The 25,561-nt window shown below is 40.4% G+C and overlaps 1 protein-coding gene across 7 annotated transcripts in view; it reads left to right on the forward strand.

Annotated features, from left to right (window-relative positions):
• fam13b (family with sequence similarity 13 member B) overlaps nucleotides 1-25,561 on the forward strand; it is a 62,145-nt gene that overhangs the window by 22,775 nt on the left and 13,809 nt on the right. For all 7 annotated transcript variants that reach the window (XM_057349268.1, XM_057349261.1, XM_057349264.1 and 4 more), the window contains exons 2-8: nucleotides 4,845-5,003; nucleotides 5,592-5,772; nucleotides 9,068-9,280; nucleotides 9,545-9,722; nucleotides 10,781-10,925; nucleotides 16,671-16,786; nucleotides 24,110-24,151. In XM_057349268.1, the coding sequence (XP_057205251.1) occupies nucleotides 5,622-5,772; nucleotides 9,068-9,280; nucleotides 9,545-9,722; nucleotides 10,781-10,925; nucleotides 16,671-16,786; nucleotides 24,110-24,151 (845 nt within the window). In that variant the 5' untranslated portion in view covers nucleotides 4,845-5,003; nucleotides 5,592-5,621. The remainder of the gene's footprint in view (nucleotides 1-4,844; nucleotides 5,004-5,591; nucleotides 5,773-9,067; nucleotides 9,281-9,544; nucleotides 9,723-10,780; nucleotides 10,926-16,670; nucleotides 16,787-24,109; nucleotides 24,152-25,561) is intronic.

Genomic DNA, 25,561 nt, shown 5'->3' on the forward strand with positions numbered 1-25,561 from the left:
CTCTCTCTCTCTCTCTCTCTCTCTCTCTCTCTCTCTCTCTCTCTGCGCTGGTTGCTAGTTGATCGTTTCTCGAGTCATGTTCGGTAAAATTATTCGGCCATTTCACATATTCGGCCGAATACCGAACATGCGTTTTTTGCTATTTTCGGCCGAATATATTCGGTGGCCGAACATTCGGTGCATCCCTATTTTAAAGAATGCGCCCGGTGATGAATGCTGAAACTCTTTCACTATGATGAATCCACGGGTTATGCATGTTCCGATCCGTGGGGCGCGCGCGATCCATGCGGATCACAGATCATTCACGATCCGTTTAACCATTGTATAAGAGATGTGTTGGATTTGTATTATCTGAGGTTTCCAACTTTCGTTCACGTGAATGAGGGCAAATTCATTTAAGTGGCACCGAAATGAGGCACCGAAATCTGCGTTTTGATTCGGTCCAGTTACATACCGGATACATAGGTACCGGAGCCATATTGGCACCGTGTTTCGGTACACAACCCTAGCAAAGACACCAGCAGTCACATAGCCGGTGTTCTGACATTTTGTGCTACCAAAAAGAGCCCTACGTATTTTTGTTTCTCAACTTTTTAATTTACTCAGTATTTTTGTTCAATGACTGTAATAAAGATCACATACTGTTTCGCATTGATATCTGAACACAGATTGATCAAATATATGCTCTAGCAGCAGTAATATAATAATTTGCACGAGGAGTGCAAGTCAGATCATACATTCATAATGGTGTTACATACCTTTATTGCGATACTGCATGTCACTCAGAAAGCTCACACTGCTAAATCCTCCATGCCAAGCATTCACAATATAACCATTTGCACTTTAAGTCCACAAATGTAATAAATCAGAGGACTGTGAATATATTTCCCATTGTGTACATTGTACAATCTGTCATTGTTTTCCAACAAAGTATGCAGACAGCGGGGTGTTCCTCCGGTAAAACTGCGTAAAATCTGATCCTTCAGTCTTGTATATAATGAACCCACGCACACATGATTCATATTTCACAAGCACACCATAAGTTTATTTCACAGCTCTGTTGTTAGTTTGTCAGCTATAGGCTAATGCTATAGCACAGTACTGTACTCCTGCCGTGTCCATCCACATTCGCTCTATCAGTGAGCCATAATCAGTCAGCACAGAGTCTGCAGTTATTTATTAATGTATATTATGAGGACAAAAGCTCATTGTTTATGGCAGATTGCGGTTTGAAAGCTTTCTGTGTCGCCCATCACTGTAAATACAACTACTGGCCATTAAAACGAGTGATTTCTTTGATAATTTCTGTATGGAAAACACTTGGTATCTACAAACCCGATTCCAAAAAAGTTGGGACACTGTACAAATTGTGAATAAAAAAGGAATGCAATAATTTACGAATCTCATAAACTTATATTTTATTCACAATAGAATATAGATAACATATCAAATGTTGAAAGTGAGACATTTTGAAATGTCATGCCAAATATTGGCTCATTTTGGATTTCATGAGAGCTACACATTCCAAAAAAGTTGGGACAGGTAGCAATAAGAGGCCGGAAAAGTTAAATGTACATATAAGGAACAGCTGGAGGACCAATTTGCAACTTATTAGGTCAATTGGCAACATGATTGGGTATAAAAAGAGCCTCTCAGAGTGGCAGTGTCTCTCAGAAGTCAAGATGGGCAGAGGATCACCAATTCCCCCAATGCTGCGGCGAAAAATAGTGGAGCAATATCAGAAAGGAGTTTCTCAGAGAAAAATTGCAAAGAGTTTGAAGTTATCATCATCTACAGTGCATAATATCATCCAAAGATTCAGAGAATCTGGAACAATCTCTGTGCGTAAGGGTCAAGGCCGGAAAACCATACTGGATGCCCGTGATCTTCGGGCCCTTAGACGGCACTGCATCACATACAGGAATGCTACTGTAATGGAAATCACAACATGGGCTCAGGAATACTTCCAGAAAACATTGTCGGTGAACACAATCCACCGTGCCATTCGCCGTTGCCGGCTAAAACTCTATAGGTCAAAAAAGAAGCCATATCTAAACATGATCCAGAAGCGCAGGCGTTTTCTCTGGGCCAAGGCTCATTTAAAATGGACTGTGGCAAAGTGGAAAACTGTTCTGTGGTCAGACGAATCAAAATTTGAAGTTCTTTTTGGAAAACTGGGACGCCATGTCATCCGGACTAAAGAGGACAAGGACAACCCAAGTTGTTATCAGCGCTCAGTTCAGAAGCCTGCATCTCTGATGGTATGGGGTTGCATGAGTGCGTGTGGCATGGGCAGCTTACACATCTGGAAAGGCACCATCAATGCTGAAAGGTATATCCAAGTTCTAGAACAACATATGCTCCCATCCAGACGTCGTCTCTTTCAGGGAAGACCTTGCATTTTCCAACATGACAATGCCAGACCACATACTGCATCAATTACAACATCATGGCTGCGTAGAAGAAGGATCCGGGTACTGGATAAATGGCCAGCCTGCAGTCCAGATCTTTCACCCATAGAAAACATTTGGCGCATCATAAAGAGGAAGATGCGACAAAGAAGACCTAAGACAGTCGAGCAACTAGAAGCCTGTATTAGACAAGAATGGGACAACATTCCTATTCCTAAACTTGAGCAACTTGTCTCCTCAGTCCCCAGACGTTTGCAGACTGTTATAAAAAGAAGAGGGGATGCCACACAGTGGTAAACATGGCCTTGTCCCAACTTTTTTGAGATGTGTTGATGCCATGAAATTTAAAATCAACTTATTTTTCCCTTAAATTGATACATTCTCTTAGTTTAAACATTTGATATGTCATCTATGTTGTATTCTGAATAAAATATTGAAATTTGAAACTTCCACATCATTGCATTCTGTTTTTATTCACAATTTGTACAGTGTCCCAACTTTTTTGGAATCGGGTTTGTACTTGTTAAATAGTTGTTGGGTTTTTTCTTTAAAGGTTTTATTAGACATTATTACTATGTGCTGTTTTATTGCTGTCAAATAGTAAAACTCCCTTTACAAACTTCATGTAGTTATGTAAAATTTTAAATGTAACAAAAGTAGGGATGCACAATAAATTATCGGCCATATCGGTATCGGCTGATAAATGGTAATTTTTTGATAATAAAATTTATTACGATATATTAAAGCCGATAAATCTTAAATAATTTCCTCTGGTTAAACTACTTCATCTGCATGCTGCTCGCATTTAAAATACAGTACTGTACTGTCTTTCTGTCGTGATCATTCACTTACTGCTATTATCAAAACATTGCTGATGTAGGTACAGTTAGGGCTGTCACGATTATTAAATAATCGTCTCATCGCGATTGTTTGACCTCATCGCGATGGTTTCGGATCATCGCAATTATCGCACTTCTCTATAGAAGACACTAGGGGGAGCTGTAGTGCATCTGCATATTGCATATTTTAGTGTATACAGTATATTGTTACTAAAGCATGGTAATACTTGTAAAATGTACCACCACAACACAATCACTTAAAACATATACAAATTACCTGCAGTACAATTTAATATTATTTAAGCAAATCTCAGTGTGAAAACCATTCTACCAAAATTTAATTAACATAGAAGTAAAATTTTATTGTAGTCTTGCAAGTGAGAAAAAAACAGACTAGAAGCTTTTCTATGACTGATAGTATTTTATTGGTGGCTTCAATTCACACCTGATCAATTTACTTAATTTACAAGTATTTGGTGGTTGTATTATTGACAGGTAAAAGCCTAAACCTTAAATATATGATGACCCAATTTTTTAGGTGTATTTCCAAGAAAAAAACATAGTCTTGTATTCACGACAATATGGTCGTTTCAATCGCTGAATCAAAAATGTATGAGAATTAAATGTCAAAGCTCAAAAACAGACAATTAATCGCCATAATCGTCAAAGCCCTAAAACAGACAATTAATCGACACAATCGCAATGATTTATTAGACAATTAATCGTCAGTCAAATTTCATAATCGTGACAGCCCTAGGTACAGTATGTAGATACAGTATTTATGAATGTGTAAATTATAGGATTTTGCATATTGTTTGAATCAGACTGCTGTCTGAATGCTTTCTGTCTTGAGACCTGTTAGACATGTGGCTATTGAAAACATTTTTCTGGAAGAACATCTATAATTTGTTTATTAAATATACCAGAAAAGTTTGAAGGTTAAAGAACCGTTAACTAGTGTACAGTATAGTAGGCTTGGTACATGATTTTCAGGGGGGAAAAGAGAACTAATGGTCACCTTGTTTTCCTCGGTGAATGTTTTCAAATAAAAGCAGTTGTCCACTTTTTGCCTTTTGTTTCAGTCTTAGGGAGTTTTATATTAATATTTAGATACTGTATATCGGCCAATATATCGGTTATCGGCTTCCAATGTTAAAGAATCATCGGATATCGGTGCATCCCTAATCATAACGTTGTTATTCATCGCTGTGGATGCTCTTATAGTCATTATTATCTTAATTGTTTTTGTTCTTGGTGTGAACATGCCTTTTGGCTTTTACTTACATTCGTTTCATTTTTAGAAATCCTTTTTGCTTGTTTTCTAAACACTGTTGTTAACACGTTTCTGAGAAAATGAAAGTGAATTGTCAAGTTCTTCAGTAGTTTGATTGGAAACCATTTTTGGATTCAAATTCCATCAAGTATTAAATGCTGTGCTTGTGATGCCACATGCGGCAGAGAAAGCAGAACATTTATGTTGCTGATCGACAGATCCAAATGCGTTTTTTAGACCTCACATGTCTAATAGATGAAGTGGTTTGTAAATATGATCTTGTTGAAATGTTTTGCTGATGTTGTTCTTTATTATTCCCAGCTTAACCACTGACGTCCTGAATAGGATTTGCGGTCTGTCAATGAGGAACTACAGGCTCATCTTTTGCCATAACCTGAAGCAGCCATAGATCATTTAATTTACTACCCGTGAGTGGAGCAGGAGATCAAGTCAACTTCTGGGTGTTTGAAGTACAACAAGGTGAGTCCTGGTGTGAAATATGACAGCGCGTCACAGAAGCCGTTTTATGAAGTCTTTTTTGTATTGCGGTAACAAACTGAGATAAGATTTCTTGAGAGCAGATGCTAGTTGTCATCAAGGCATCAGCTATCTTCATACTTTCATATAAATTTATGGTCATGTTGCACTCTTATCAGATCCAGCTATGGATTTTTTTTTTCTGCGCGACTTTAACAGCTTGTGCGCACCAGCTGATAGCGACCATATCAGTATTGTGTTACAATCAGTACGGAACAACACTTGTCATTTTTTGAAATATGCATCTGTGGTTAGACCACGGCCGTCTGCTATCCTCATCAGAATCATTGTGCCGCATCTGATGGCTGTCTGATCTGTGCACATGACAGTCACTTGACTTATGTAATCACCGCATCTCATGTGATAAGAACCACAGCTTCCAAAGATGGGAGAGGTCCTGTTCCAATTCCCAGCTTGTTTTGTTGTTTTGTTTGGAGTTTGTCGTTTGAGCCGCCACCCCACCCATAGCGTGTAGGGAGGTGTGGAGCCGGGTGGCCGACATGACTTTGCTCTCGACGTCTCTGTGTGCAGACGGACTGAAGCAGCCAGGCTGTGGAGGCGATGAGGAAGAGCCTCTCTACTTCCCTCAACGACTCCCTCAGCACTGCCAGAGTGTTCGGGATCCCCCTGGAGGAGGTGCAGCACAGCGGACAGCCGGGGCATGAGGTCCCTCTGCTGGTCAGGAGCATCGTGGAGTACATCGAAGAGCACGGTCAGTGACATCTGCGTGAAGTGGGCGATAAAGGTTTCAAAGTTTAGGTTCACTTACTTATTACATGTACATTACATTTACATTTAAGCATTTAGCAGATGCTTTTATCCAAACCGAATTTGGAAACAATAAAGCTATATCAAAGGAAGTCACATGACATTTAGGATTCTTTTTATTCGTTGTGATTTTCAAGGAATAAGAAAACTCAGCTTTCTTATATTTTTCTATTTTAGTATAATAGTAGTCATAACTCTGGGAAATAAATCAACACTATGTTGTATTTTATCATCTTAAAGGTGCAGTGAACTAGGACCACGATTTTAACCCGAGCTTTTGACGATAGGAATGGTTATGCGCGTAAAACTTATTTGTACTATGCGTCACTATTGCTTTGTTAGAGATTGCTTGATATGCCCTGATAGTATTACCTGGGGACCTCTAGTCATTTGTAATAATTGTAATCGGCATCTCTGTGATTTGGCGGGCTCATATATAATTTTTTAAGGTTTTATCCACCGTTTGCGAATAATAGAGGCTGTTTTGAAGTGTTTTCATATTATTTCTGGTGCTGGGTCATTTTGGCCGGGAGTCTACCGTTTGTTTATTTATCATGAAAACTATAACATTTGAGACCCGCGATCGCGGTGATCTGTCCAGTTCGCGAGTCTTAAATGCTGACATGTACGGTCATATATCACTAAACACTATACAACTATAGGCTATACAAACTATACGCAAAGCCTTGCCATCACATCCGGGAAATAAGTCTGTAAATTTGAGTAAAATCAAGTTACGTAACTTTACGTGTCTAACCAAATTCACAGAAGGCTCCAACTAAGTCAGCTACGCAAGCTGCTATCCAATCATAGCAGTGGGCGTTTACTTCCAAGTCTTCTATGCGGCCCGCCCTTAAAAACCGAGCGTTTCTCCAGCTGGCCACCAAACCAGGGTAGAAAATAGCCCATTACTTATTGATTTTGATGTTTTCGAATGTAAAAACCACTTGAACGTCATAAGTAGACATCAGACAATAGTATAAAACAATAAAAACGGCCAGTTCACTGCACCTTTAAAACTGACCACCCTTTGCCTGGAATTTGTAAATATGTACTCATGGCAGTTATTAACCAGCTTGATATATTAAGATGCTTTTTAAACAGTATTAGAGATTCCATTTAAAAAACAGTTTTATTTTATTAGTAATGAAAAAGTTAATAAGTTATGTTTTTGTTTGTGAAACTGACAAAAAAACAGTAGATAATCCTGCGCCTTCAGATCAAAACGTTTTTAACAACATGAGAAACATTTTATTTATTAATATACCAATTTTCATAAACTTGTAATCTGCTCAGACAAAAAAAGCTGTAGTTTATAGCAGCAGTAGGAATGCGTTTCATTCAGGATGTTTAACAGGAAGTTAGATATGAAAATGTTTTAAACAAATACAATGTCATCTTGGTCAGCTGTGAATGTATATGTTATTATTCAGAGAGGTGAAGCCTTTAAAACTCTTTTGTATATTTCCTAAAGCGGCACAGATTCCAGAGCATGTGCTTTTCATCTGACAGGGTTTTTCCTGCATAGAGAAATTGGAGGCGGCCGCCTCCGTCAAATGTCGTGCCGCCTCAGGCTCTCGCCAAAATTATGTTGCGAGTCTTCACAAGAAATGCTGCGTGCATTTAACAGACTGTCATTTGTAACTGCAGTTGCAACATTACGCCACAGTGGAGGCGCTGTTTCGTTGTCAGCACACTGAGGTGCTAAAAAGAGTTGCAGAACAAGAGCCAGCCTGTGTTTCACGGCTGTTTGTTTTGTATCCAAGTACGTTTAATTTCTTGAAATTTCTTAAATTAACATGACGTACATCATTGTAATGTCTTTAGCTGTGCAGTTGGATCGTTGAATCAGCGTATACTGTACACAGCGAGTTCAGAACGACTCGCACACGAATGACTCATTTAAACTATTGAACTTTTCAGTCACTAGCGAATGAATCATTTAAAGTGAACCACAGAGAATGCAAGATGTGAATGAGCTTTGCTCATTTAGAAAGGCTGGTTAATTCAGTTGGCTATTGTGGGCTGAAAAGTTAGTTGAAATGATAAAAAAAGCTTTATTTGATTAAAAAAACATTTCTGTTTGTTTGAATAAAAGTAATGTTTTATATAACTTAATAATTGTCATTTTTATCTAATTTTATTAGAACTTTTTGATATTTTAATATGTCAAACTCAGTCACTTTGGTTAAGCCACTTAAAGGTACGGTAGACCTACGTGTGTGTACAAGATCAGGATGGCACCACCTCAGCCTCATTTTGAGCCAGGAAAAACCCTGATCTGATAAGTCCAAAAATGTTGTTTGGCCAGATTGGACGATAAGTATGGCCTCCCTTATTCTGAGATCAAAGATATGTTTCCTTTTATAGTGCGTGGTTACAAAAGTGTTATCCTGTTCCAGAGTTAAAGAGAAAGAGCAACCTTATTCAGCCTGAAGCTTTTGTAATGACATTATGTCATTATAGTCTCTAACCCACTAATTTATTGCCACATATAGATACAGAAATACCCAGCTACTTCACTTTTTTCTCGTTTTAATTACCGCTATTTGCAAATCGCTAAACTTCTCACAAGCACGTAAGGTGGGCAGTGAAAATGTTTTATTTCTTTGGCTTGCCCCTCAAAGAGATGCTGTGACAACAGCCCAGTGTTTAAAGTGGAGAGATTGAACATGATGAAAATACGTTTGCAGAACTGTTAAATCCTTGAAAGTGTTTAGCTGCTGTTGTCATCTCTTGACACCAGCTCTGTGTGTTCAACACACTGGCATTTCTCCTGCTCTTTACAATAGAAGGATGTTTTTGTACTGAGGCTCATTTAGACATAACAGCGAGAGGCGTGCTGGATTCCCCTCCTGCAGTGGAGAGGTCTTATGTACACACACAGAACACCAGGGGTGGGAACCGAGACGGACCAGAATTTTGTAAAAGGACGTAAAAGTTTGTAGATCAAACTAGCAGTGGGACGAATGTTTGTTTTTCAAATATTTCTATTCAAATAAAAATCATGAAGCTTTATCATAAAAATATATATGATTTGTATTCATTTAAACATTTTAGAGTGAAGAATGTAAACGCAGATGACGTTTTATTTTATAAAAATGGTTTTATTAGCTCGGAGGCCGCACATGAATGTCAGCTGCTCTGTGCTGTGATTGGCCGCTAGTTCAGAATATGTTATGCAAAATGATTATACGTCATTACAAATGACTATAATGAGGCGTGTTTGTGTTTTGCAGGAGGCCTGCACCTGGAGGGTCTGTTTCTAGTGAACGGCAACGCAGAACGCGTGGAATGGCTCAGGCAACGCTATGACAGCGGCGTGGAAGTGAATCTGGAGAAGGAGGCTGACCTGGCGTCCGCCGTCAGTCTGCTACGCCTCTTTCTGCAAGAGCTCCCGGAGCCCATCATCCCTGCCAGCTTGCAGGCACAAATACTGCAGCTCTATCAGGGTGAGTAAACCAGTCGTCCACAGTTGACATAAACATACTGTGACTTTCATGTCAAACATTTCCGCTCGAATGTGGCCGTACTGTACAGTAGATACACAAACTTTTGCTGGCAGTAAAGTAATTGCATCATCAGCGGCACGCCCGCTTTTGCACCTTTGCATCATCCAGTTCTCTGCCCTCCCACCTTTTGCATCAACATGATAAATGGGTGTCCTTCTGAACGTTCTCCTCAGTCTGACCGGCGAATCCTTTGCCCTCTTTTAGACTACAGCAGTGAGGAGGAGCTGGGAAGAAACATGAAGTACTTCCTTCAGCAGCTGCCGCAGGTCAACTACAGCTTACTCCGCTTCCTGTGCCGATTTCTGTCCGGTGTGGCATCTCTTCAGGAGGAGAGCTGGAGCGTCGGAGCTCTCGCCGCCGTCTTCGGCCCAGACATTTTCCAGTAAGAATGAGTAACAACAATAAACAGTTGTGTAGTTATACAAGTTTATTATTTAGATTAAAAGAATAAACAGTTATTATTTTGTACCTGTAAGAAGGTTGATGTTTGATAGTTTCCTTACAGCTTGTTATTCTACATTTTCCGCATCAGTTGTGGGGTGAAAATCTAATTGAATGTTAAACAAAACAGATAGTGCTGTTCTTTTATTGTTACCTAAAAGCATTATTAAATCAGCCGAACTATTAATAAATAAACATGCAAGGCGGGGGATTTTTGCACATGGCGGATGTTTCAAGTGGAAATTGCGGTGCTTTCTTTGTGCGGGCAGATTGTGTTCAGGTTTAGTCATGACAGTACAGTTTAAAGGGGCCATGCAACGGTGTGTCATGCATTCTGACTTTATTACAATGTTAAACGTGCCGTCTTCTCATGCTTGACGTGGTCAACTTGTCAAAAAACGAATTGGACGTATGACGTAGTATTTTAGTATTTCGATACAAGGTTCGTATAGGTTTCGGAAAGTTTTTTTTCGAACAAGAAAAACCGTTACGTAACAACTGTTCTTAGTCCCTTATTGGGGAATTCGCCCGGAAAAGCACGCCCACGGCAAGGCGAAAGAAATAGCCCGCCCACGCGTCAACCAACGAGCTTACCATCAAGATCGGCTGCGCTGTGAAGCTGAGATGTGTTTGTTTGTTCACGGCATTTGGGTGATGAATGTTATATAAACGGTGGATATTATGCTGGATTTGGAGATCGTTTGAAACTGATAGATGGAGCGGTCCCAGCGCTAAAAGATGCTGGACATGAACCGCACGCAGTAAGTGAACCGAGTCATGTCTGTGTTTTGTTGGCAATTCCATCCACCACTCCCCCGCACGCGTCGTATTTTTTCGGGTATAATCGTACAGCTGTATCTGTCTTTTATAAATGTGATCAAACTAAAGACTCTACGGATATTTGAAGGGTACGATACTATTCTGTAAGTACTCAAGATTATCATGAGACATGCAGAAACTTTCCGAGTGACGGCCGCTTTAATAAACTTGTTCTTGCAGTTTAGACACAGATGTTGAAGATCTGAAAGAACAGGAGTCTGTCAGCCGCATCCTGGCAGAACTGCTGGAGAACCAGGAGGAGTTCTTCGATGCAGAGGAGGACGACATCTCCAACACCAATGACTACAGCTCCATTAATGACCAGGTGAACTTGATATCTTTAGCGTGTTGCAGCTGTCCTCTAATGTAGTTATGCTTATTTGTATTCCACAAGGGTTCTGTGATGCTTTTAATAATTGTTGCCAGGGATGCACCAGTCAATCGACTGCTGAAAAATGTGATCTCCGAAGCGCCGATACTTTAAACTGCCGCATGTATGAATACATACAGGGTCAATAGCACACAATCAATAGTAATGAATGATGGATGAATAGTAATGAATGATGGAGTGCTTTCTCAACACTCGAAAGCTGAAACTTGACTTGTTGAATTCAAATGGAGCATTCATTTGTTTACGCTTGTTTTGAAAATAAATTAGGTGTAATTTGTAGCATGACCGCATTCAGGTGGAATTATAGTAATTTGGCTGAATCACCGTACAGACAGATAAATGTAAGTACACTTGATGTAATATGAGCGGCGGCAGTCAAGCGAAAACAGTGTTTGTGCACACGTGTTTTTAGTGCTACAAGTGTTCTTCCTTTCTAAATGTACAGTAAATGCAATCTCGGGGTTAGATTACTATCAGCTTGAAATGTCAGTCGCCACACCCCTGATTGTTGTTAACACAGTTTACACTAGCGTTTTGGGGGAAATTGTGTATTTGTATAATAGATGAATGGGATTAGCGTAAGAAGGTATTAACTTTTTGTGCCTTGTGCGACGGCCGCCCAAACCTCACAAATGTGCGCAAAGGTTTGAAAGACGATTATGCGCTTACACTTTGATGTTTGTTTAAAGCATTTAAATTTCGCAAAGGCCACCTCGCTTCCAGGCCTGTACACTCGCAGATGTGGAGCAGAGAAAAGAGAAGCAGTGTTATGTAATGCACTGTGAAGCATCCAAAGGCGTTTCCTCACTTCACTGAGTGTGTTTGCAGACAGATTCTCAAATGCCAAAGGCATGAGAAACGCAGATCATTTTAAGTCTTAAATTTGTGACTCTTATGCCCTTATAAGGACGTATCGCTTCTCCCTCCTGCACAGTTTGGGCTTACGGACGATTGCGTAAATTCAGGCCACAGTCCAGGTTTCTTACTTTATGGAAAATGGACACAGGAAATGGACGATAATAAGCCGTAAATTCTTTCCACGTGACTTCTCCTGTGCTCCCTTCTGTCAAAATGGCAAAAAAAGAAACACGCCTTTTGTGCAAAGGAAATACTGACCGTGTTACATACCCGAGTGAGGTAAGTTGGACTGGCACCTGCGCTGGTCTCCAGAGATGGCTTGTTTTTGTAATAGACTATAAGCAGAATTATACTGGCAGCCCAGGTTAAAGAGTAAATATTGAGTAGTTTTTAAGGTCCTACTTTGGTTTATGGAGTGTCCAACAGCAAGTTTATGTACATACACGGTGTTAAAACACTTTAGTTTTCTAATAATATGCCGTTATTATTACCTTACTTCTTGACTGACTCTCGAATGATTCGTTCGGCGATTCATCCGTCTAATCGCCTCCTTTCTGTCAGCCTACTCTGATCTGATTGGTTAGATGGTCTAGTCTGCTGTGATTGGTCTACTGCGTGCAGTGCTGCAAATGAAACGTTGGCGGACATTACACGGAGTGACGCAAATCCGACCCGGGATTGAAATTCGAACGACAGACGACTTGTTCGCGTGATTCAGAGTTGACTCCTTTTTTTCCCAAGCCAATAACTTTGCTATTCGTTCACTTTTGGCTTCGCAACTTGGCAGACTGCTTTCTATTTACACACAGCAACATTACACATTTTAAGGACATTGTAATAGTTACTCTTTAAATTTAAGTGGGGTTGGAGACACTGGACACTTTCAGAACTTACATAAGCTGAAATAAATATGAACATAATTCACAGGCTGTTTTGTCTCCTGCTCAGGTTGATTCTCACACGCTCTTACCACGTGTCTCACTCAATTTGAGTTAAAGCTCATTTGAGACAAAGACAGATTTATTTCAAAACATTATAGGTTTAGTTTGAAACCTAAACAACTTGAAGTGACCAACTGCCTAGCCTGTGTCTATTTTGTTTTGTTTAATTTATTTTTGCATAGGGTTTTGTTTGTCTCTGGAAAGAAAGTGGCATGTTATGTAGGTGTAACACCTCACCTGCTCATCATACCTGCTCATACTGCTTGATTAGCCGTGATATAACCTTTGGTTCATAAACCTGATGTTCTTCCCATCTAAAGAAAACATGCCTCATCATAACCAAAGATTTACTGTATGTCTGGTGCTGCCCAGCCCATGTGTTATGTTTTTCCAGCCAAACCCTTTTGTTCTTGAAATTCCTGTTTCTGCCCAGAAAGTGTTCGGGCCTGCCATGACCACACCACACTAGGGGTGTAACGGTTCAAATTACTCACGGTTCGGTCTGTGTCACGGTTTTAGGGTCACGGTTTCGCTTCGGTTCGGTTCGATTTGTGCTATGTTCAGGGAAAAGGGACTACTGACAAATAAAAATAAGAACAAATAATCAAGCTACAAGTAACAGCACCAATAAAACAACAGAGCAAAGCAGTAAATTAAATAAGATACTGTATAATATACCTTTTAAGGTAGAAATGGATTAAAGTAATCAAATAAAACATAACATTGCATATGTACAAATTAAATAAAGATGAATCATAATTGTAGTTACAGAAGCTATTGAGTCACAAGCAGTGAGTGATTTCCTTGACTTTTAACAGACAGCAGGAATATGCTGCTGTCGCTTTAAGAGGAATGTAACTTATCCAGTACACTGATACTGTACACATGCGTTGTTTTTCGTCCGTTCACTTAAGACATAACCTACTGTGTTTGTTAAGATACTCGACAAGAGGGGCATGTTGACCTACTTCGTGTGTGAATCTGTCTGTTTAAGCGCTTCAAAGACAACTCAATATTTGCGCCATGTCTGAGACTTTACTTATGCGCGCTTCGGATCTTCTCACAGTGCGCAAGCGAGTTTTCTTCTGCATCATCTTGCACTTAAATGTTTAAATTTGCAAGGCTTGAATGAGTGTAGTTTAAACAGCAACATGTGCTGTTCAGGTCTCACCTGCACTCGCGCGCTCTCAACACCCGGGTGATGAAAGCATAAATGACTGGTCATATTACAGCATACTTCAATCCTATTGAAATTTGTCTATGTTATTTGATTTGTTGTAGGTATTAAATGTGTATCTATCGACAAACATACATTAGCTGAACTTTGTCAGTCTGTTTTATGCATTATAATTTTTAACGAACCATATTATAAATGCGTCGTCAGATTTAAGATGAGCCGCGGTCCAAGCGCGTTGGACCGTGTGCCGAACCGTTGGTGGAGAACCGTGCGGTTCAATTATTTACTGAGAACCGTTAAACTCCTACACCACAACAAAATAAAATGGGTCACCCTGGGACGGCTGCAGGTCTTTCCACACACACAGTTGCTGAATGATAATTTTTTTGATCCCCAGAGAACGCAGGATGTGTTCTGCACATGCGTGGGTTGTTTTTCCTATTCGGTTGGCATGCACGCTGCACGCTTGACAGCATTTTTTTAACTCATTAACGAGGAGCGTCTTTAATTATAGCCTCAGTCAACTGCACTTGGTGTTTGCATGCAGATGTTTCTGTATTATCGGGAGACAGACATTAGGAAACCTCAGGGGCCAAACAAAGGTTTTCTGCATGCTTAAGCTTCTTGAAGGAATTAAAACATCACAGATGAACCCGTAAGGATGTTTTTCTACCAGTGTCTGTACTGTATGCGTTGATGTTTTGAAAGCAGATGTCAGTAATGAGGACAGTTAGAGACCGATCAATCATGCACAATGAACGAGAAACGATTTTTGATTTAAATTCCTTTAGTTCTGCCCCTAGCCCACTTCCATCTTTCAGCCCAATTCTGGATAATACAATCTCAATGGCCTTTTGTCCACACAGCACCTTTTGCTTGCTTTGATAGGGTTGTTATCAAGAACCGTAGGGACTTGCGTGGTATATAACGTAAAATAACTTCCTCCGTTTTTCTTTCTTTTTTTCTTCCTTCTACTCTGTGGCCACATCCTCTATTGTTAACTAAAATCCTCTCTGCAGTAAACAATCTGGACATGGACAATGCTCAGCCGGATTTATGTTCCTCAATTCACCCTACAGAAATAGCACAGGACTCTTTCAAACCTCATAACGTCATTCGTGTTATTTACCTTGAAAAATACAGTTGTGTAATTAAATAATGTTAATTGCACGTGAAGAATAAGAATAAAACATCCAAGAATAAAACATCAGTTTTAATGTCCGTTTTCAGCGTATAACAGGTAAATAAGAAAATGTGAAAATACGGTCATCCTCCGAGTCCTCCGTTCTGCACACTGCATGTGACTCATATCTGCATGCACACTGAACAGCAGCCGCGCTCGGCCAATCAGATATTAAGAGACATGGTTGCTATGGTAACATGGCTGCGATACTGCAGCAGATGCAGAGTACATTTGGAAGCGTGCTGGTGCCAAAGTTTGTGTGGTATCACATACTGTAAGAGAGATTTACACATGGCCGTGTAGCCGGGAGCAGTGCATACCGTGGTTCCCACCACGTGAAATTTACTGACTATTGCATCAAAACCTAGATTTATGCTTTAGGCACTTGCATTGTGTAACCCAAGGTTTTATTAATGATGGATTCAAAACCACAGCTAGTAATACATACAAGCACTTATAACAATAGATGAAAGGAAGTGGTCATATGACTTTATTAGACATTGTCAGGTGCAGTGACTGCTGTAATTCTGGTATCACATTTACATATGTTATCATGCAAAAGTACAAACAATTCTAGTAAGATGTATGACATTAAATAGATTAATATAGTAATAGAAACAAATGAACACTTAAAGGGATCATATGACACGGCTAAAACGAATATTATCGTTTTTTTTAGATGCAATGTGTATACACGATTTAAGGTTCAAAAACGCTGTATTTTCCACATACCGTGGATGTTTGTATCTCCTCTTTGCCCCGCCTCTCTGAAACGAGCAGATTTTTGCAAAGCTCATCGCTCTGAAAAGCGAGGTGTGCTACGATTGGCCAGTTAACCAGTGCGTAGTGATTGGTCGAATACTGCAAGCGTGTGACGGAAATGTAACGCCTCTTACCATATTTGGAACATCAGGTTCCTCTTCAATTGTACTGACAGGTACGCCCACCTTACTTGCGTATACATTTGGGCGGTCTTAGTCAAGTCATACCACGAACTGATGTAGATTTGTGGGGGTGTGGTTACACGAGGCGTTTCAGGCAGGTCTGGGTGAGCATTCGCTTTGAGATAGAACGCATCTTTTGTTTTCTGACACTTTAATTTGTGCAATTTTGTGTGTCTAATACATGCATGGGCAACTTATAACACACCAAAGATACAGAAAAACACGTATTCGCGCCATATGACTCTTTTGAATTATTTAAAGTAATAATTTTATCTATTTCATAACTTGTTATATCATAATGACATGGCAACATTACACAACATCCAGTTATCAGTAATGTACGTGTGATGTCATGAGTCAACAATGACACCCAGGCGAAATGTTTGATTTCAAATGCCGGCGTGTAAATTAGGTTAAATCCCCTGCGGATAATCTGCATAGGTGTGGAGCGTTGCATAATGCATGTATCACACAGGGGCGGGTGTAAGATGGGCGTGCAACGCAATACTGATGAGGAATTACCCACTGCTAAGGTGACAGCAACTGACCCGTGCTCTGATAACGTCTCCTCTGCAGATCACCGAGCTCCTGGAGGAAGAGAAGCTGGAAGCCTGCGAGGAGCTCCCGCGAGATGGCGAGGACGGCCCTTCTTCACTCTCACCCAAACACGACCACGTCACCCCCTCCTCCAGGTAAAAATAAACCCCGGTTTTAGAAGCTTCACCCAGCACAAGGTCCCTCTCAGTCATCTCCCTGTGCAATTCAATATGAGTACAAGTACATAAATATCTTTAAGGGTACAGTAACCATTACATGAAAGTCGCTCTGTGCCACTCCTCTAGTTGTTTTGAGTCGTTGTGTTCAACAACACACTTAACCTTTGAATATTAGAGCAGATGTGTTTTTTTCAGCATAGTGCAGTAACATCTATTTTTTCGACAAGTAGCAGTGTAACAGAACAAAAAGCCATATTGAGCTCATGCTATGGCTGGTCCGATGTCCCCTCTCTCACTTTTAAAGATTTTATGATTCCTCTGTCCCCGCTGAGCTGAAAGGATGATATTCTGTTTGAAGAGGAATTGGGTTGAGCTCTCCAGGTCTAGACCACAACCGATCTATTAGACGTCTGAGCCGTGATCTCTTGACTTTTGTTGCTGTACACCTGCCCTCTGAAGTTTATCTGTACTCAATTCAGAGGACGGCTTCAAACACCAGCGTCCTAAATGTCAGACTGAGCTGCCTTTATACCACATTATAAAGCTGAACTTCAGAGCCACATTAAAGGGATAGTTTACCCAAAAAAGACAATTCTGTCACTGAACAACTTTTTTGGTTACCGACATTCTCCGAAATTTCTTCGTTTGTGTTCTTCAGAAGAAAGTCATGCAGGTTTGAAATGAAAAGAGGGTGAGTAAATGATGACAGAACTATCATTTTTGGGTGAACTTTCCCTTTAAGCGAACCTTTTTTAAAGGTGAAGTGTGTGAGTTTTATGTGCACCAAGCCGAGTTGTAAAAGTAACGATTGTCTCCAAACACTCCCTCCATCTGCTATTGGTCAGACAAACAGGTAGCCCAGCCCCAAACGTACGCCATTGGCCGGGCTAGTGTTGTAATGTTCAGACAAGTTGGTTTGCGCAAACAAACAGGTTGCAAGTTCGCTACACTTTTTATAGACATGCTTCAGATTTTAAGCGTGGCAAGTAAGGGTGTGAAAAGTATGATTTATGGCGATCGTTAACTTGTAACCGCTACCATGAGGCATTGGGCAGTCTGCTTGAGTTGTCTCTGCTAAGGTAACACAAATCAGAAGGATGGAAAGATTAGTAGCATGTGCTACCTTTCAGTCTGACGCAAGTAAAATTGGATAGACGTTTAACTGCGTGTCGAGCGAAGTTGAATTGAGAGAATACAAAAGGTACATGTGATATCAAATCAATAATATAAAGATAGTAGTGTTTGGCCAAGTTGTTCCGTGCTTAAGGTGATTACACCCTTAAGATAGCCATGAGAATTGGAATGTGTCAAAACAACATCCACAGTCGAAATCCGTGGCATTAGTGAAGCGAGACATAACTTTGTGGATAGAATTCATTAAAGTATTTTGTTTGTTATGTCTTAGCTGCTGTTATATTATTAAAACTAGCTTCCTCACTGTCTACTCTTGTCTGGAATGCAGCTGTTATGCTTTTAACATGTTGTCTTGACAGGTTTGTAACAGAGCTGCGATATGTTTTTCTGTTGCAAATGAACAAATATTTTTATTGAAACGAACATCTTCTGTCATCTTCTGTATGAGGCAAAGCTACTGGTGTGTCTGACAGATTAAGGATTTTTTGGTTTATCCTAGCCACTCTGAAGTGTTTAATCTGGGTGGAGTAAACCTGCAAATGAATATGAGAACATCCAACCGCCTACTCTGGACCTAATAAGCTCTTTACCAGTTCTTATTCGTCCACAGATGTATTCAACATGAAAGCATTTTTTTGTTGATTTATATTCAAAAATGAATTTGGTAAATAGTGTGAGGGTGTAATATCGATTAGATATGGTTGTTGTCTTATAGGGTCAACCTGAGCAGGATAGAATGTGGATTCTAAATGGTAAACCAACCAGGTAAAAGACATTCATCATGAAAGACAGTCATCATGACAGAAGTATGTGGTAGCATTGTAATTTTTTGATGCTATCTATAATTGGTACCCATTCACAGCATTTATAGATTGCGCATTTATGGTCTTTATGATATGCTACAAGGAAATAAAGATGCTTTCTTGCCCTTTCTGGATAGCAAGAGATCAATTATTAACTTTAGAAAAGGCAATTCGCCCATAACACAAAACTATAACTACCTTGCTGTAATTTCAGGTTTCTAATTATATACAGTTATCATGTTTTGTAAATTGCTTTATTGCTGTATAACATAATTTTAGCATGTTTATGAAATCCTCTTCAAATTTATGACCCCACATAGCAGGTTAATTTGAAATCATGTTGTTTATAGATATTAACACAAGCGAGACCTGTTACGCCGTAGTGTTGCAGTAAATATACTCACCCTTATTGTGCCCCAGTAAAATCTGAAAGGGTGTTGCACATAAGGCTAAATATATGCCCTGCCATGTATCCTTCTCTTGCTATGGAAAATACTTTTCGCGCAGCACTAAAATAAGTGGCAGCAGACGGGTGTTCTTGAGACATGTTGTTTGGCCGTTGGAATGCGAGAACAGATCTTGACACAGCATCAGCGTCTGTTATAAGTGGAAGGTTAGCAACTACATTCAGAGTGAGAATACAGCTGCCTATTAGTTGCATTGCTTGCATAGCTTTACATGACCAATGGCAGACGGCAGAGTTCATGTGATCCTCCCCTGATACAGTATACAGTTGGATACAGCAGCCAATAGAAACCAATAGTTTAGTGACTTGGCCACAAACACGTTTTTATTCAGTGTTTCTGTGAACTTACCTTTTGAATAAGGATTTAGGTGCCAAAGATTTGCTATAGTGGTTAAGACGAGGCAAATAATAACCTAATAAAACTGGAAGTTGAAGTTGTGTCTTGAAGGTCTGGAGGGAAATGTGTCTGCCAGCTAAGTAGAAAAACTGAACAGCAAAAAAAATGTACAGTATGTATTAATCTTCATAAATTTGAAAATTAAGACCTTGATGTCTTATGATCTGGCCAAGAGAAAGCATATAAATAAGAAATAGCAGTGGGCCAAGAACAGATCCTTGGGGTAAACCACTGGAGATGGTGAGCGAGCGAGGTTTGCAAAGACACACAGAGCTCCTACAAAGATTTGTGTCAACACATCTGGGAGTCTCCCTCACTGAAGAAGCTGCAGCCATCATAACAAGTGCACTGTGACTCAACATAAACTCACGATACATAGAATGGGCAATAACTCATTTCCACTCCTCTCCTTAAGTGTTCGCTCAGGAATCCTGCGACTTCTCTTGGGTTACGTTCACTCCAACACCCCCATCGTACCACCTTATTATGTCCAGTGACACTTATAACACGCTGTGGTATTAGATATTCCCTGTGACAGAGCACATCAAGATACTTATCATGTGGACAATGTCTGTCTCATGTCTGCTGGCTTATTCATCATCTCATCAAAGTTACATTGGTGATGACAACCGGGATATTGCATTGGTTCCTGAAATGACCACTTATTTTGTTTCCTGCTCATTGATGCTCTTGTACATTCTCAGAACATGTGGAAGCGTGATATCCTTCCCAACCAGCTTAGACCGGCCTGTGACTGGTCTGGAAGTGGTAGGTAATAGATCATGGCATTTGTAAATATGTTTTTGTGTCATTTGCAAATATCTTTGTTAGACAATGGAGAGGTAGTACTTACTGTGGGGATGTAAAGGCATGCTGATGTGGATAGTGACCAGGTTATATAAAAGTCTAACAGGTGTTTAGCAGTCCAGGCTCGAGGGAGGGGGAAAATTTGTGAGAATGGAGAAATGATTGGCCAGGAGCACCAGCGACAAGACTGCGTCAGACGGCCGTGTATTTAAGCAGAGGTCCAGTGAATCCACTGCAGCACTTTTTAGCAGAGTGCCTGATCCCACACGCAGGCAGACGGCTCATACAGGACTCCGCAGAATGAGCGCTGGTAGCCTGTGTTTGTCTTTTGACATGCTCATCCAGACTTTAGCACCTCAAAGTGCCCAGTCTGGATAACCACACGCCCAACTAAACAACCAAGACGGCTTGTCGACGTGAACCAAACCGCAGAAAATGGCTTGTCAAGTCCTTCTCCACAGGTAATTCTTCATAGAAAAACATGAGATCTAGTTGGACAGTGGTGCTGTGTTTGTGTTATGGGACAGGCTTTCGTTCGCTCTGTTGATTGATTTGTTGCTGCTGGCGTTTATTAGGCTGTGTTTGACATTCAGATGTGTCTGCCATTGAGTATTCGCTAGATCTCAAATATCCATCCAGGGGAGATTTTGGAAAGCCCCAGTAATTCATGCAACACTGCTGATGAGGTTAAATTTGATGTTTTGGTGACAGCAAGTGTTCGACGAAAAGGATGAATCGCCGCATGATATTGCATTTAATTTGTGTGTGTGTTGGAAGAGTGCTGGTGTGTCTGCTGCTGATAAGGTAAAGTGTCGAGTCAGAGGAAGCCGTTTGTCTGTTATCTAAAAGTTTTTGTTGATCTAATAGTGAGCCAGCATGTTACTGTTTGTGTACCTGTACCTGTGATTTATTCTCTCGTTTGGCTGCTTTATTATTACTTACATCTCTTTAATTCAAACATTTTTCTTTAGACATAAACGTGTTAATCTATGATATTATTATTTTTTATTATTATTAGATGTCATTTTGTATTTAGTCACATTTTAATAACATTCATAATTACAGTATGAATCATGCTAATAATAATAAAACCAGGGTCATTTATTGAAGTGTTTTTTTTTAATAGAGGGTTTGGACGTGTCGTACCCCCGTGGGTGGCAAAACACTCAGCAAAATGACTGCTTACAATATCAGGAAACACAACTCCTAGCAACATTTCAGTGTCCAGGAACATCTGATTCCTTTGTAAGTCGTAAGGATCACCGTCGAGTCCAGCTGCTTGTAAATTCAGCAAATAATTGCGTGTTTTAGTCCCGGTTTCTTTGTTTCTCCTGTTCTTCTCAGCCATTGTGCTGGGTGTTTTGCCACCCAGGGTAGCCCCAACATGTTCACTTGGGAAAGTGACCTCAATGCATACCCTCCCTTTGGATTTAGATTATGTGCTGATGTATTTGATATTTCTGAGCCCATAATGTTCATATTATGCATCCCTAGTAATGAAAGTACAGTAGGTTCTTTATTCAAGTGCTTCTTGCTGAGTAATGATGAGTGTGGATGTTTTACTGTAACGGATCTCTATACGGCCTCTGATCATGTGGATGGGCAGATATCGAATATGTCTCAAAACAGGGAGCATTTTTTTCTTTCATGGTAAGGAGCGATGCACTTCTCATTGTTGACTAGGAACAAAACTTTGCTCTCTAGTCTGCTTGTGCCAGCAGCAGTTTTCCCTCTCTCTCTCTCTCTCTCTCTCTCTCTCTCTCTCTCTCTCTCTCTCTCTCCTCATCTCTTCATCCCTCACATCACTCAGTCACTCACTACTCACTCCACTCACGTCACTCACTCTCCCTCTACCTACTCACGTTCATCTCCCTACTCACATCACTCACTCCTCACTCACTCACTCACTCACTCACTCACTCACTCACTCACTCACTCACTCACTCACTCACTCACTCACTCACTCACCCACTCACCCACTCACCCACTCTCTCTCTCTCTCTCTCTCGCTCTCTCTGACGCCGCATACTGTTTAGGCAAGGTCATTGTCATGTGAAAACAGCAGTTTTATTGTTGTGTACACGCTCTCTCGCTCCATGTAGTGAATAAATAGTGTCAATTATATCTGTCTCATAGCAGTGTACCTTATTTTCAACATTTTTAGTTTATTGTACCATTCAGACTAATTCAGTTATACAACAACAGTCTAAAGTGTAAAGATTCAAAGATAAACACTTTGATGATGCTCATATCCTAAAAGTCACCTGATATTTTGCTATCCTCCATCTCTAAAGTGCATCTTCAGTCTTCTCAGTGTTGCCTTCAAACACCCTCTAGACCAGGGGTCTTCAACGTTTTTCAGGGCAAGGACCCCTTAGATGAGAGATGCATGGAGCAGGCAGCATTATTGTCAAATCAATATTATGTGACATTACATTAGCACTATTATGCATGTTATTGTTGCACATACATTCTTTTCTGTGTATTATTTTTACACATAGATTGTTTGATTATTTTAAGGGATTTTACTGTGAGATGGACAGTTAAACTCCGTTGTCTTTCTCGCGGATCAGTATTGTTTTTTTGCAGAGCATCATATCAGACTAAGGAGATTATTTTAGGGGCAACTTGTTTGACGTGCACCATCAGCCAAACGCGTACGATAGTTTTGTCAGAGTTTACAATGCAGATTAGCGCTTTACAGCTTCAACAAATTTGAACAGAAGTTCAGAAATATATGAGAATGCACTTTATTTGTTCGCAACTCCTCTCATGCGTAATCTGAATTTAAAGTCTTGAAAGAAAGACATAGGTACTTATTTGATTTAGGCCCTACCGGTTTGTTATGATGCAGATGTAACGCTGCTTCTATCGCTTCTGCTGCCTGAATTGCAATGCTCGGTCGCTTCAATGAGTCTGCGCGGTCTCGCACGTACGCAGCTTAAAAAGAACATTGGTAGTAATATTTCTGTACCCATGTTTTACATTATTAACAAAAAGTTGCCTGTGAGTAAACAGTAATTAGCGGACCCCTTGCAGTTCCACCGCGGACCCCCGGTTGAAGACCCCTGCACTAGACTGATGGTTACATATTACTATGTAGAAGGTCTCAGGTGTCTGTTTTCCTTTTTGAAGGAATGCCTGGTTGGGCTCAAGCTTTCACCAGCCCAGAAAGTTAAAGAGGTCAGGACATTGCACCACAGACACCACAGCTGAGGCAAAATAATTCAGAGGACTTTCATAGCTGATGGGAAACATACGCCCGTAGAGGTTTATTTGCGTGACTGTTTGCGTGCTGAGGCCTGCCGTGTCAGGTATAGCAGAGCACCTGTTCTGTCCATCAGGCCCTTATTTGTTCCGACCCCCGAATCTGACACGGGCGCTAACAACGTTGATAAGCGGCAGACAGCTAGTGTTATGCAAGCAAGTGTTCCCAGCGTGTCTGAATTTGTTTATGGGGCCGCCAAGTCACCCTGCCCCCAGTTCTTCTCAGATGCCTGCTTCCTGATGTTTACTGTGACCTTTACAGGAAACAGAAATCTGTTTTTGTACAATGTGCGTGACAGAGAAAACGTATGCTAAATATGATTTGTTTTTATTGAAAGCTCATGCTAGGGTTATTGTGTGGGTCGAAAGTCAATGCTAGGTAGGGTCATACATTTGATCATGTGTTTCTTTTCTTGTCTTTCCAGTTCACATATTGCTTCCATCAGCATCCTTCCTGGATCTACTGAGTAAGTGCTTTCTTTCCATTTAACCGTTGCCGTGGCAACTGTATATTTGAGTGATTTTATGTTTTTGTGATCTAATCGGGTCATGTGGTTTACTCTGAAATGTTTTACTTTCACTTCTGAGATGAACGGCGAACAATGGCCAGCATGTCCATTTTCATTGACGTCTATTTGAACTTCATATTGCTGACGTTAATTTGGACTGTATGAAATTATCCTTTGGTCTGAATCCGATTTGTAGCCTGAAAGAACCACAGCATGCAATAAACAGACCTTTTAGGTAGACAGACGGCAAAATGATGCCAAGCAAATGTGATTATGGCCTTAAAAGCGGATAAGTAGGAGATGTTGCCTTGCCAACGGAGAGACAGTTTGGACTTTGTGAGATCAGTGGCTTTCAGAAAAAAGCGAATCGAAACGTTTACCAAGCTGTTGAACAGGGAGTGTCGCTGAAAGGGGATTTTTGTTCGGAATTTAAAAAATGCCAAGGTAAAGAAAAAGACAACGGAACCCACCATCTGTTGAAAAGTACACAGTGTTCGTTATTATAAAAAATTACATCAGTGTAGCCGAGAAGATTGACGTGACTAATGTTTCGGTTTCGGTTGCAGCGGGCAGATAGCATCTTTTAAGGCGTAGCTTTCAGTTTCGCAATGAATGGCACTTTAGCTGAAACTATGACCACTAACCATACATAGTCACAGTAGGAAGTCATTTATAAAAGGCCTCAGAGTGCATCTGGCCCTAAAGCGCTGCAGATCTAAACAGAGATCGCCTCAGCAGGGAGAAACAGAGCACAAACAAAGCTGTCCTCTATTGATTTATTGTCAGATATTTGGCGCATACAGTGGCAGCGTGACCCAAGCCTTTGGGCCAGATGGGTTTGTTATGAAAGCATGCTGGGGTTTATTGTTCCAAACAATGCACATAAACTCGTGACAGCCAGTGGCTCAGTTATGCAGGGCACTTGTTTTTTTATGGGGTCGTAGACATTAGAGACTTGGCAACTATCATAGTGAGCTCAAAACACGTCTATTTTCAGACTTGAGAATCTGTGGTTCTCGGTATAGAGGGTTTATTCGTTAGAACTTTGAGCTTGAAGTGAAAGCTTCTTGGCTGACCATTTACTCATTTACTCGCCCTCTTGTCATTTCAAACCTGGATGGCTTTCATTCTTCTGCAGAACACAAAAGAAGATATTTTGAAAAATGTTTAACCGAACAGTGGCGGCAGCCGTTGGCTTCTATTGTATGGACACAAAACCAATGCAAGTGAATAACTGCCATCGCTGTTCGGTCAACAACATTTTCCAAAATATCTTCTTTTGTGTTCTGCAGAAGAAAGAAACCCGTACAGGTTTGACATGACAGAGGGTGAGTAAATGATGACAGAGTTTTCATTTTTGGGCGAACA

This window comes from Triplophysa rosa, linkage group LG13 (genome assembly GCF_024868665.1).
Source record: "Triplophysa rosa linkage group LG13, Trosa_1v2, whole genome shotgun sequence".
Classification (NCBI taxonomy): domain Eukaryota; kingdom Metazoa; phylum Chordata; class Actinopteri; order Cypriniformes; family Nemacheilidae; genus Triplophysa; species Triplophysa rosa.